This window comes from Notolepis coatsorum (genome assembly GCF_963971535.1).
Source record: "Notolepis coatsorum genome assembly, chromosome: 17".
In the NCBI taxonomy this organism is placed as follows: Eukaryota; Metazoa; Chordata; class Actinopteri; order Aulopiformes; family Paralepididae; genus Notolepis; species Notolepis coatsorum.
The window spans coordinates 91,720,057-91,735,056 of record NC_140181.1 but is presented as its reverse complement, the minus strand read 5'-3'; the positions used below and the strand labels follow the sequence as shown (position 1 = coordinate 91,735,056).

Genomic DNA, 15,000 nt, shown 5'->3' with positions numbered 1-15,000 from the left:
CCTCTCTCTTATCTCTCCCTCCTCACTCCCTTCTCTCTCCCTCCTCCCTCCTGTCTCCCTAATCTCTCCCTCCTCCCTCCCTCTTCCCTTCCTCCTCTCTTCCTCCTCCCTCTCTTCCTCCCTCCCTCCTCTCCCTCCTCCCTCTCTCCCTCCACCCTCCCTACTCTCTCCCTCCTCCCTCCATCATCTCTCCTTCATCTCTCTCTCCCTCCTCCCTCCCTTCTCTCTCCCAAAGTGTCCAAGTAAAATCACCAACCAGCCTGGCAGACAGTTTGCCAGCACCAAGGACTTCCCTGACGCCGTGCTGCAGTTTGCCCGTGGCCACCCGTTGATGTGGCGGACGGTGTACCCCGCTCTGCGCCAGCCGGTACTGGTGAAGGCCAACGTTCCCTACCGGCTCAAACAGATTGTGGTGGACCGAGTAGAGGCGGAGGACGGCCAGTATGACGTCATGTTCATTGGCACCGGTGAGCGGTCACATGACTCCATAGAAACATGGTATCTCGTGTATCAAACCCACCCCTACCTTAACCCTGAGCTTATTGGCCCCACCGTAACCATCCATTGGATACGGTACATTATGTCCATATGAGATACCAAGTAAGTGAGTCCCAGACACACATGCATGTCATGTGCACATGCACATGCACACACACACACACACACACACACACACACACACACACACACACACACACACACACACACACACACACACACACACACACACACACACACACACACACACACACACACACACACACACACACACACACACACACACACACACACACACTTATGATCTTTAAAGGCCTGACATTATGCTTAAGCAAACACTGTGTGGGTCTGAAAAGATGACCTCTGGCACAGATGAGTTAGGAGGATACATGTGACGGATGTTAAAGAATCAAGCATAATACCTTTATGATGAAAGACCAAAAACAAATTTTAGTTGGATTATGAAAAAACGGATACAAAACAAAATCCATGTTAGGACGTTTTCAAGGGACCCCGCTTGGGGGCTGAACCCCAAGGTTGGGAAAGGGTAGTGTCTAGATCCCATAGTCCAGAAGGACCTTTCCATGGAAATCATCACTTTTTGACCTAGCTGCAAAGCCAGAACCCATCATCATAATCTTCACCTAAACCTATGTATATAACCTTAACCCACTCCCAAAAAAGTATTGATACATGTACAGACGTCCTTCCCGGCTATGGGATCTATACACAACCTTGAGGAAGCCTGCTAAAAATAGCCTGAATAGCTGCATGTACAGTAATTGGCCAGTTCTGACCTGTGACCTTTGAACCCTGTGTGTCTCCCTGTCTCAGATATCGGAACAGTGTTGAAGGTCATCGCTCTGCCCAGCGGGAATAGTCTTGAGTCTGAGGAGATCACTCTGGAGGAGCTGCAGGTCTTCAAGGTAGTCAGCATTTATTTATCCTTCTTCATCTCAATTTTATACCGCTGGGTGAAGATTTTCTTCTGATTGGCCGGCAGGTGTGCGTTAACACAAATCCATCCGCTACCCAACCTGTAACCACATTTAAAGGAACACACTAACTTTTGGGGAAATTCGCTTTTATTTGCCATCTACCCTGGAGTTAGACAAGCAGATATATACCCTTTTCTTCTCTGTGCATCCATTATGCTTAGGAAACAGACGTTAGCCTAGCTTAGCGTCATTCACTGGGAGTAGGTGTGCCAGTGTAGCCTAGTTCCCAACAGTCACGAAATACACTCCAAATACAACTCCAAAACGTTCCTGTAAATATGTTGTGACGTGTGTATTTACCTTACAGTTTTAAAGCACTCCGCTGTACGTCAGGTGTTTTTTTGCCTCTATGTTATGCCTTAAAACCTTTTAAGGCACACCTATTCGTTGATTATTCCTTACTGCTCTGTCTCTCTGGTAGTAGATAAGTATACTGTATATATATATTTTTTTTTACTCAAATAAATTCTTCTTCTACTCAAGCTCCCACTCTAGCACATTTCATACACCCTGATCCCATTACTGTTTGTTATCCTCTCCTCTCTAGGTGCCAACTCCAATCACATCACTGGACATCTCTGTCAAAAGGGTGAGTCAATGTAACAACTGTCAGGCTGGTGGTTTCACTTAAGATAAGATAAGATATTCCTTTATTAATCCCCTTGGGTACATTCAGGTGTCATAGGAGAATGGGTACATGCATGGCCAGGGTAATTGCAGAAGACATAAATATAGGCAATACAATTATAGTAAAGATATCAAATAAGCATAATTAACTCTGAATATAAGCAGAATATGAGTCTGTGGCTGAATGTGCTTCTCATCTTGGCTAGCTCCTCATAGAACCTCATTGGCTAATGTAGAAAAGAAGTCATCATTCTAACCCCACTCTGCTTTCAGCAAGTATATTTAATCTCCTAATGGATCGCAATTAGTTTCCCAGCATTTCTACAGCGCTTTTCTAGTACTAGGACACAGGCGCTTTACAGTGGAATGGCAATGGAACAGCCAACTTTCCTAAGCCTCATCGGCTAATGTGGAATTTACACGATCGAGTCATCATTCTTCCTTTCCAACGCATTCCCATAACATCTCTCTCGCTCTGTGTTTTCCCATAATCCTCCAGCAAGCACTCTTTGTGGGTTCGCCGATGGGCGTGGCCCAGGTGCGGCTGCATCGCTGCGAGACGTACGGGAAGGCGTGCGCGGAGTGCTGCCTGGCCCGGGACCCCTACTGCGCCTGGGACGGCACCTCCTGCACCCGCTACCTGCCCAACAGCAAGAGGCGCTACCGGAGACAGGACATCAGGCACGGGAACCCTGTCCTGCAGTGTGTAGACCAGAACTTCAGTGGTGAGTAGAGGGGGGGGGGGGGGGATAGGGAGAGAGAGGGGGGAGAGAGGGAGGGGGGGAGAGAGATATGGGGGAGATGGAGAGGGGGAGAGAGAGAGACAGAGAGAGGGGGAGAGGGAGAGAGAGACAGAGAGAGAGAGAGAGAGGAAGGTGTCCTTGGCTGTTGAGAGGCAGTCACCTTTTTTATTTTATTTTTTCATTGTGTCTACACACAGAGAGAGAGATACATGACCTGCATCTCAAAACACCAAGGTCGTTTTCATGAGCTACAATAATAAAATAAATACAAATATGCTCATTAGCCATAAGCTACATGAAACACAATTATATTGCAACGGTAGCACGACCTGCTAAGTATGACAGCTGACCATCATACAGTAAAACCTTTATAAAGCTCAAACACACCGGTGTCTTGTTTTCCTTTTAGCTTAACATTATACATATCATATTCTACCAGATCCTTGTAGCTTAAAGGAAAACTCCAACATTTTGGGAAATTAGCTTATTTGGCATCTACCCTGGAGTTAGACAAGAAGATACATACCCTTTTTCTTCTCTGTGCATGCAGTAGGAGTAGGAAGACACGCACCGTTAGCCTAGCTTAGCGCTCTGTCACTGGAAGTAGGTTCCTCCATTAGCCTAGTTCCCAACGTCTTCCTACTCCTACTGCATGCACAGAGAAGAAACATTTATGTATCTTCTTGTCTAACTCCAGGGTAGATGGCAAATAAGCAAATTTCCCAAAATGTTGGAGTTTTCCTTTAACATTATACATACAGTATCATATTCTACCTAGGGTGCCCACCTGTCCCGCGTCCTGTCCCGCGTCCCGCTACAACAAAACAATGTCCCACAATTCAACGTTTTTAAATTTTTTTATTTATTATTATTATTATAATTTTTTTTAAATAATTGTTAAATTTTTTTTTTTTTTTTAAATGTTGTTAATTTAATGCCTCGTTCCAATACCCTCTTATATTTAAAATTTAAAATTTCAAATCGGGCGACGTCAAACCAATGCGCAGCTGAGCGGAGCAGCTCGACTCGAGTCTTGCGAGTCGCGCTGCCTGTCACTTGTTTGTTTGTTTGTTTATTTACACATATAAAAACAGTTACATATATAATACAATATAGTCCACAAGGGATGTGTAGGAGAATTGCCTAAAAACCCTCAAGGGGCTTGCATGTGGCATTCACCAGGAAGCAAAATGACATTATATCAAGATAAATATAAAATATAAAATAAAATCCCCCCCCCCCCTGAACAAACAAACACACACAAGCAGGCCTACATAGACACCGAAGTAGGCACCCCATGCCATACGATTTCTGGTATAGAGAAAACAATCAATGACAGTAAGAATATATAATAAAATGAAAATACAATAACAAAATACATCAAGCCATCAGACTACAGTTTGTAAAGGAAGTCCATATGGGAAATATTGGTGATCTAGGAGATGAGATTTCAGTGCTCTTTTGAATTTCAGAAAAGAAAATTCCAAAATATGTGGAGGCAAAGAGTTCCACAACTTTGACCCTCGGTAGAGCAAACAAAACTGAGATTGGGAAGTGCGGGAAAAGGGTGGTCTAAGCAAACAGGAACTACGTGTGGGGTAATTATGAATTTGGTGATTGTGGGCAAACATGTCATGAAAAAAAGGGGGAAGGGCTCTGTTTAAAGAACTATGCACAAATAAACCAGTCTGAAGATGATTCACTTGATAAACACTGAGGATACCTAACTTATGGAATAGAGGCTGAGAAGAATGACTTCGATGTACACAGCTGATTATTTTTAGAGCTAGTTTCTGCAGACGGTATATGGGCTCAAGTTTGGTCTGATGCGTACTACCCCAAACTAAATTACAGTAATTGATATATGGGTAAACCATAGAGTAATATAACATTGTGGCAACCTCGGTGCTCAGCAAGTGACGTGTTTCCAAGAATACCAATACTCTTGGCCATTTTTGTAGTTATGGCTGTGATATGAGGTTTCCATGATAGGGATTCATCAAGCAGAACACCAAGGAATCGTGTAAAACACACCCTAGCTATGGGGATGTCATTGATCACTACTTTAGATGAAGAGTTAAAAATCACAGATTTGAGACCAAAAAAAATGAAATTCGTTTTTTTAATGTTTAGTGATAATTTGTTGCATTTAAACCAAATTGATAGTTTATTAAGTTCTTCATTTATGACCCTAATGATGGTATCAGGATCTTTATGTGAATAGAATACACACGTGTCATCTGCAAATAACATTTTCGACAGCCTGTCTGAGACGTTTTGGATTCGAGACCAGTGCTCTCATGCAGAGGTTTCCTACCGCACAGGCTGCTGCGATCTAACAGGACTTATGTTCTATCAGAGAGTGCTCGCTCGCTTACCTAGACAAATGGTTTGATTTCTCTGATCAGAATTACCTGAAACAGGTGTCATGCTTGGCTCTCAAGAATAGAGCATTCAGCTTCCAAGAGCTTCGCGAAGAAGCTGAAGCTCTTAATATCAGCAGCAAACTGGACTCTGCATTGTTTAAAAAAATGTGTGGGTTCACCAGACAAGCCTTTTCTTTATGTTATATAGGGTTTGTGGAGACTTTGGGTCTCACCCTTTTTGTTATACTGTATGAGCAACTGATCAGCTGCCAGGCTGATCAATGCCTCAGGCCCCCTCCCCCCTCGCCCCCCCCCCCCCCTCCCCCCTCTGCCCCCAAGTGACACTGGCACAATGACACTGACTGCACTGCACTAGTCCTTACTGGAACTCTGCACTCTTCACTTTATATATATATATATTTATTTAATTGATTAATCCCCCACTGCAATGTTTTTTGTCCTGTGTCTGTGTTAGTGTTTGTCGTTTATTGTGAAAAAAAGAAAGGAAAAAACGCATAAACTGTAACGCTGCAACAATTACCAATGTGTTTTTACACAAATGGCTTAATAAAGGAATCTGAATCTGAATCTGAATCTGAGTGATCCGCTATTCACAATAAAAACATTATTATATTGTGAAGATCAACCATCGCATTCCGTCTCCTCTCTTCTACACTCCACTGCTAATAATGCTCAGGAAAAGATGGCTGAAAAGACTTAGCTCCTGCTCTTTCTATTAATGGAGTGATTTTATCAGCTTGGATACCAAGATTGATGGTTACCTGCTTAATGATGAAAGTGTGATCAAATAAAGATGTTGGTGACATAGACAGTAGCGGCTGAGAAGGTGATTGGTGAAGCATCTATACAGTTTGATAAGATTAATAACAAAATGTGCTATATATAGCCTACCGTCTGCGTCGAATATGAAATAAATGCATTTAAATAATAAAAACATTTCTTTAATTTTAACACTTTAATCGCCATGGGTTAAATTCATAATTTACCATCCCTCGCCAGCTCTATTTGTCTATGGAGAAGTTCCCCTTCTTTGCAGGGCTATAACTTTTTAAATTCTATTGCTAAATTGCCATTATTATGGCCCATTCAATGTCCTATATGTATTGTTCAGGGTGTAGCAACGTTAAACTTTTTCATTCACATATTCATACTAAAATATGGTCTAAAGCATAGGTGTCAAACTCAAAATTACATTAATCTTGGGTTAAAAAATAGCTGTGTTAAAATAATTGTGGGTTAATGCGTTAATAAAGCTTTGACAGCCTTAGTTATTACACATTCTTACACATACATGTGTGTTGAACATCTGAGGTATTGATGAAGTAACAAAGGAAAAAAGCCAAAGGCACTTACTCCTCAGACATTCTTTGACAATTTTACAGCCCAAAATACAAAAAAGATCCAGGCGGAATAGGTAACAAAGGGTTGAAGAAATATTGTCTGATGCAAGCTGGCTGTGTGACATAACCGAGCATCTCGCTCAATTGAATAAGAAGCTGTAGGGACGCAAACAAGTCCCACCCAAAACTTGACCAATATAGTTGTGAACTGAGACAACCCTTATTTTGTTATTTTTGAGTACAGTTACAGTTGTGTGTTCATGCAGACACATAATAGCAATTTCATTACGAATTGAAAATGGGGGACCCTGATGTAAACAAGTCGAAAGTCTTTCTCTGGTCTGCATCCCCTTAACAATTGTGTGTATTGAGCTGTACTGTACTGTAGCCATTCTGCAATCTGTTAATTAAACTATCTTCCATTAGTTGGATGTATGGCCTCTGCAAGGTTGTGTGCAGCCATTTGTTTTTGTAACATCTGCTACATCTGTCCCACGTGTTCTTTGCAGCTCACAGGTGTTAGTTCTGCCCCTCTTGACTGTGACAAAAAGGTTTTGAACAAACTTAATGTCATAGCTTGTATTTGATGATATTCTTCTTTGTTATTTACTTGAAAAGTACTCTAAAGTATAAGTATGTTTTTATCGTTTTCTGCAGCTTTCTTCAGAACGTGATTTATAGCCCTAAATGCATTATATTGATGATCAAATACAGTTTGGTAGGAATCTGTGCGAGATAAAAAATGTCAACTGGACGTGGTTCTAAAAGTTTCTACGAATCATCTGATGATGACCGGATGGGCGGGGGATCGTTTATAATTCCGTGGGCAGCGTTAGATGATTCATCCAGAGTGGGTCATATGTTCATCAGATCAGTTAGTATAGAAGACGTTAGAAAATAACGCTGAATCTTACCGTGGCTTCCTCGCGCCGCTGGCAGATGAGCGTGGAATAGAATTTTTTCTATTATGGGATGGAGAAATGCCCGATCCATTTCCAGGTTGTATAATAGTATATACGTCCAAATCATGTTGTTTTTTCAAGTTATTTGCACCGATCGATGTTCACTGTGTCAATACGGAGTCTCTCTAACGATAGCGAGTGGCCGGACCACATATGGATGAGCACTACCGGTTCAAAGGTTAATTTCCGGTTGGCGATCTGCCGATCGGCCACCAGATGGCGCTCTTGAACCGCTAGAGAGTTGAGAGGAGATCAGCAGTGTGTCTCAGGGCTCCGGAAAGGAAATATGATTTCGATGACAGATTTTTGAAATATTGACATCAAAGACCAGTTACAGCGTCTTCGGCAGAATGAGCATCGCTAGGAATGACGTGAAAACTCGTCCGCGGCGATCATAGTGTTAATTAGCAATAAAAAAAATTAAAGACTTTTTATTTACATTTTTTTTTTTTTTATGTTCTCACCTACGTGTCCCGCATTGTCCCGCAAAAGCAGTGCTGCTGTCCTGCGACTGAACCATTTTGATCTGGTCCCCCTAATTCTACCAGATCCTTGTAGTTTAACATTATACATACCATATTCTAACAGATCCTTGTAGCTTAACATGATACATATCATATTCTACCAGATCCTTGTAGCTTAACATTATACATATCATGTTCTACCAGATCATTGTAGCTTAACATTATACATATCATATTCTACCAGATCCTTTTATAAATGAATGCACACAACTTAGGAAATGTAACGACATAACAGTACTTTTAACGTGACCTACTATGTGTAGAGCAAAGCCAAACTGGGAGGAGGAACAGGGTGACTCCTCCCCCTATCTACAAATGGCCAGATTCCCAACCAATAGAAAAACACCTCACAACAGCATATTCCTACAGTGGATACAAAACGAACCCAGTTATATCCGCAAACCGGCGCCACGTGACCCCGAAAGTTAAACAACCAGTGGTTCTCTCCGGTCCACCGCCTCAAGAAGGATCCAAATCAGATAGCGAAGTGGGAGTATTTAACGTAGGAGTGAGTTTACACTGAGAGGGCCTACACAAGTATGTGGTTTCGACCTCATTACACGTGCACCCGTGCGTTTCCCCTGGACCGCGTCCCCCGTCGCACGGTTGGCTGAGCCGCGATTCCGGCTTCGTCGTTCTCACACTCGCCGCCATTTCGAGCAGCAATAAAGTCGCGTCTCTGTTGCGTCGCTAAGGGTCAGAGAACATGTGGAAGATATCAGCCGTCATATAAAGCGGTCAAAGAACGAAGAGGGCAAACTCATACAGTAGATGCAAGGTCTTCGTCCGGCGGCAGTTATAAACAACCTTTATTCCATTGTCTTCACAGAAGATGGTGTTGAGTTTCCACACTGTAAACTGTTTAGATGTAGGATAGGAGGCAGGCCAGAGAGAATCCACTGTGGTGTATACAGTCAGGTCTGGGGGACTTCAGGATAAGACGTACACCAAGCGAAGAGAATAGGACATGGTGTGTGTGTGTGTGTGTGTGTGTGTGTGTGTGTGTGTGTGTGTGTGTGTGTGTGTGTGTGTGTGTGTGTGTGTGTGTGTGTGTGTGTGTGTGTGTGTGTGTGTGTGTGTGTGTGTGTGTGTGTGTGTGTGTGTGTGTGTGTGTGTGTGTGTGTGTGTGTGTGTGTGTGTGTGTGTGTGTGTGTGTGTGTGTGTGTGTGTGTGTGTGTCAAGTCTATCTGTCTTAGTATAAAGGTCAGTCTGTGTTTGTGTGAGCGGTCCAGTCTGTGTACAGTGTGTTCTTTTATCTGTTAGGCGACATGAAATACATGTTGTATGTTAGGAAAGAGACACATGTTTTATCCCAAACAACGTGGTGTGTGTGTGTGTGTGTGTGTGTGTGTGTGTGTGTGTGTGTGTGTGTGTGTGTGTGTGTGTGTGTGTGTGTGTGTGTGTGTGTGTGTGTGTGTGTGTGTGTGTGTGTGTGTTTGTTTGTTTACATGGGGCCAGGCTATCACGTATATACTGTATACAACATCATGCTGACAAGATATGGCTTGTGTTGTATTTGGCGGTATTCATTTATATTAGAGAGAGGTTTAAACATGCCACTCTGCTTTGGAGATTCCCGTCACGCACCCACACTTGCATTCTCTCTCTCTCTCTCTCTCTCTCTCTCTCTCTCTCTCTCTCTCTCTCTCTCTCTCTCTCTCTCTCTCTCTCTCTCTCTCTCACACACTCACTCACTCATAGAAACACATAAACCCACAGCTGCAGACACATAAGAATGGCCCCCTTTTGAAAAGATGACGCTTGTCAAGACATGGAATCTGGGTCATATTTATAGAGACATTGCAGTGAACCTCAACGTGACTGAGAGAAGAAAGAAACAGACAGATAGACAGCTGAATGACAGATATACAGAAAGACAGACTGCAGATGAGGTCCCCAAAGGACACCTTTGTCAACATCTTGAAACGTTGAATGAATGAAAAGATATATACAATAATATATAATACGTCTGTTCACCTCATTATAATATTTTGTATTGCAGAGAAATGAGCTTGTCAAGAAAAAAGTTTAAAAAGTTTAAATATTGCTATTTGGCTTTGGTGTATCAATATAATACTAGTACGCAAAATATTGGGATTTTTTTCTCCAACCCTAATAGACAGACAAACAGACAGACAGACAGGCAAATGGACAGGGAGAGAGAAAGAGAGACAGATAAACAAATGGATCGACAGATATATAGATGGACAGACAAAAACACTGATAGATGAACAGAGTCAGACAGACAGACAGACAGACAGACAGACAGACAGACAGACAGACAGACAGACAGACAGACAGACAGACAGACAGACAGACAGACAGACAGACAGACAGACAGACAGACAGACAGACAGACAGACAGACAGACAGACAGGGGATACCGGAGAAACAGAGAGAGAGGAAGGGATAAAGGAGAGAGAGAGGAATAAAGGAGAAACAGAGAGAGATAAAGGGATACAGGAGAAACAGAGAGAGATGAGGGAATAAAGGAGAAACAGAGAGGAGGGAATAAAGGAGAAACAGAGAGGAGGGAATAAAGCAGAAACAGAGAGAGAGGAGGGAATAAAGGAGAAACAGAGAGGATGGAATAAAGGAGAAACAGAGAGAGAGAAATAAATAAAGGAGAAAGCAATATAAATGGATACAGGAGAAACAGAGAGAGAGGAAGGGATAAAGGAGAAACAGAGAGGATGGAATAAAGGAGAAACAGAGAGAGAGGAGGGAATAAATGAGAAACATAGAGGAGGGAATAAAGGAGAAACATAGAGGAGGGAATAAAGGAGAAACAGATAGGATGGAATAAAGGAGAAACAGAGAGAGATAAAGAAATAAAGGAGAAACAGAGAGAGAAAGCAATATAAATGGATACAGGAGAAACAGAGAGAGAGGAGGGACTAAAGGAGAAACAGAGAGAGAGAAAGGAATAAAGGAGAAACAAAGAAAGAGAGAGAGAGAGAGAGAGAGAGAGAGAGAGAGAGAGAGAGAGAGAGAGAGAGAGAGAGAGAGAGAGAGAGAGAGAGAGAGAGAGAGAGGATATAAATGGATAAAGTATAAACAAAGAGAGACAGAAAGGGATAAAGGAGAAACAGAGAGACAGAGAAAGGGGTAAAGGAGAAAACAGAGAGAGAGAGAGAAACAGAGAGAGAAAGGGATAAAGGAGAAACATAGAGAAAGGGATAAAGGAGAAACAGAGAGAGAGATAAAGGGATAAAGACGGTAGAATGGTGGGACAAAGACATGTTTAGAGACTGAGGGGCTGTGGGTGCACTGATGAGAGAGAAGAGGAAGAAGACCACCGAGGTCAGCAGGTGTGAAGGTGTGGAGTTAAGGTGATGACAGGTGTCTCTGTAAGCCTCTCCATGACCCCTGTGGGTTAATAAGAGCCTCCTTTGTGACGAGGTGTCAGGCTGTTGCTTACCTCTTGGAGTTGGAGTCACCTGTAAGCAGGGTGTAAAGTACTTGAGTAATTGTACTTTGTTACAATACTTAAGTACTGTTTTGGGGGATTTGTACTTTACTCGAGTATTATTAGGTTTGTATACTTTGTACTTTTACTCCATTACATTTCAGAGAAAAAAAAACATACTTTTTACTCCTTACATTTAAAATGCAGACCTACAAAGTACAAAGTACAAATCTCACAGGTCCAACCATTTGAATTAGTATATTTTAATTGTTTATCTGGCCGAACTAACGTTAACGTTATTAATCTTGCGACCGCAGGTAAACAGCCAATCAAATCCCCATCAATGGAAAATGAACCCGCCCATACCCATGCTGATTGGTCCTTGTGCAACACTAGAAAGCGGGGATCTTTGATTAAACACCAGCTATCAGAAGAATAGACAGTCAGATCCGCATTATGCTGTGGTTAATATTGTGATATTATTCAGGGTACTCCAGTATTCTGTCTTTAATATTGTGATATTATTCAGGGTACTCCACTATTCTGTCTTTAATACTGTGATATGATTCAGGGTACTCCAGTATTCTGCCTTTAATATTGTGATATTATTCAGGATAATCCAGTATGCTGTGGTTAATATTGTGATATTATTCAGGATACACCATTCTGTTTTTAATATTGTGATATTATTCATGGTGTGTGATGTGAATGCCGTCCATGCTAGTGTACCTTCAATGGAGAAGTGCATTAATAATTTTAATGCAAAAAAAGTGTCTGTTCTTTCATTTCAGCATTGTTTATCGCAGAACACATTCCATTGTGGGCAGAGTGTATGCTTGGTTTAATTCCAGCCTTGCCTAAACACCAGCTGATGATTTCACTAATTGGCTCACCTCTTCAACTAACTCACCTGGTGCAATGTATAGTTAAAATGAAAACTTGGCCCACGATGGAATGAGTTTGAGACCCCTGGTCTATCCCTTTAAAAAAAATTACTTTTACTTTTTAGTACTTAAGTACATTTAAAAGTAGGACTTTTTGACTTTTACTCAAGTGTGTTTTTAGCTAGATACTTTGACTTTTACTTGAGTCAGATTTTGAGACGGTATACCCATACTTTCACTTAAGTATAATTTCTGGGTACTTTTTACACCCCTGCCTGTAAGTCACCCAATGAGAGATGAGGGTACTGCACATGCTCAGATTGAGTCAGGTTATATACACCTGATTATAACCCATATACTCTGTATGATAGTATGTACAATAATGCTGTATATACTATTATATATTTATTCTCACCGTATATATATACTGTATACCTATCCACACCTGTCTGTACTTACCTACTACTCCTTTTACATAAATGTAGATACTATATCTATATATGTACAGTACATATCCTACTCGTACTAGTTACGCTGCTGGACAGTATGACTACTACCATACTGTCTTTATACGTGTATCACTGTACATATTATACTACAACTCTGTACAAGTATACATCTGATTAGCACTATACTCAGTAGTACTAGTTTGTATATTTTGTACCCAGTTTAATCACCTGTGTACATTGTGCTGTTGCACTTTACTGTTACATTAAATTACATATCCTCCTTTACCCTCCTTGTCAATACACAGGTTGTAAAGTGTCTTTACACCGCCTGGTACAAGTCACCCAAATGTGTGGCACAGATATGTATTATTATGATGTATTATCAGATATGTGTAATGAACATGTAAACAGGGGAAAAGCATATTGGAATCGGATACTTTCAGATATGTGCACACATAAATAAATCTGATATCTGCCAATGTGACTTCATTGTAAACACACAGAGGAGTTGACGCGTACACATGGCACAACTCTCCATCTCCTCCTCCTCCTCCTCCTCCTCCTCCTCCTCCTCCCTCCTCCTCCTCTCCTCCTCAGTCTACAGGTTAATAATCTGGGTGATGGAGGCACCGGTATTTTGTTAGGTTTTTATTTAGCTAATGTTTCATGTGTTTCCTAGATACATTACCGATCGATGTCTACCTTTAATTCAATGATGCTAATTTATTTACAGTTACGTTAATGTTATGCTAGGAATGGACTGGAGCTGTAATGTAATCATTCATAGATATGAGATTGATGTTGATCAATTGTTGCTATTCCTTATAAAATCTGAGCCTGTTAGCTATGTAACACAATTCATACTGGTTTTGATATGGTAACTCCCAGGTGCCCCGGGTGCAGTAGGTTAGCCAGATTGTTTCATTCCTAATTTCCAATCATTCTTTTCTGATAATCAAGTTAAAGTTTTTCTAAAAAGATTATTTCCATAGACTTCATAGAACTGGCACCAAAGAAGCAGAGCATTCCAAAGTTCATTGATCAGTCTGTTACCAAACAGGGTATTATGAAGTTCATTGATCCAGTCTGTTACCAAACAGGGTATTAGAAAATGCATTGATCAGTCTGGCACCAAGCAGGGTATTAGAATGTTCATTGATCAGTCTGTTACCAGGTAGGGTATTAGAAAATGCATTGATCAGTCTGGCACCAAACAGGGTATTAGAAAGTTCATTGTTCAGTCTGTTACCAAGCAGGGTATTAAAAAGTTCATTGATCAGTCTGTTACCAAGCAGGGTATTAGAAGGTTAATTGATCAGTCTGTTACCAAGCAGGGTATTAGAAAGTGAATTGATCAGTCTGTTACCAAGCAGGGTATTAGAAGGTTCATTGATCAGTGACCAAACCATATGTCCACATGCAGTTTGTTTCAAGTGTAAACATTTAAAAGTAGATATAAACAAGGTCAAAACTATCTGAACTGGCTGTAGATAAATAACAACATAATAATCTGTTTTAGGTTTTCAGATGAACAATGTTTTCAAACCTAATTATGTAAAGATGGGGAGTTAGAATTCTGTGTACATCCATAGAGGTTGAGGTAATTTCATGTTAGGTATCACATTTCTATTTGACATATATTCATTTGGATTGGTTTCATAACTGACAATAACAGTTGTACGTGTGGGCATTTCAACACATTTCAAAACTGACTTGGCTGCTATTCTTCATCTCAGAGGTTCAAGAGTAGCAGATGTTTGGTATGTGATACTATCTTGAGAATTTGTGAAATACTAATGTGCTGGTTGAAAAGCTAAGAATTCTCTCTCTCTCTCTCTCTCTCTCTCTCTCTCTCTCTCTCTCTCTCTCTCTCTCTCTCTCTCTCTCTCTCTCCAGTAGATGACCTGGATATGACAGAGGAAAGGGTGGTGTTTGGGACAGAGAACAACAGCACCTTCTTGGAGTGTGTCCCTCGCTCCCCACAGGCCTCCGTCACCTGGCTAGTCCAACGAGACGACCGCAAGGAGGAGGTGAGGGGAGCCATACAGTGCAGAGCCTGAGCGCAGACCACTGAGCGTGTTACTGTTAGGAGCTCCTCTTCTTCTCCTCGGCTACAGTTACTGTGTGTCTCACTGCTGTAGCAGCGCTATACTTCTCAGCGCCACTTGCGAAAGCCATG

General features: G+C 41.5%; 1 protein-coding gene across 1 annotated transcript in view; it reads left to right on the top strand.

The window, feature by feature from the left end:
* The window catches only part of LOC311244142 (semaphorin-3G-like), a gene marked incomplete at both ends in the record, with an annotated part of 169,666 nt that extends 154,785 nt beyond the window's left edge, over positions 1–14,881 (top strand). Inside the window, 5 exon segments of the mRNA XM_084333550.1 lie at positions 236–467; positions 1,333–1,424; positions 2,044–2,085; positions 2,623–2,848; positions 14,721–14,881. Of these exon segments, the coding sequence (XP_084189676.1) occupies positions 236–467; positions 1,333–1,424; positions 2,044–2,085; positions 2,623–2,848; positions 14,721–14,881 (753 nt within the window).
* Positions 14,882–15,000: the final 119 nt, after the last annotated feature.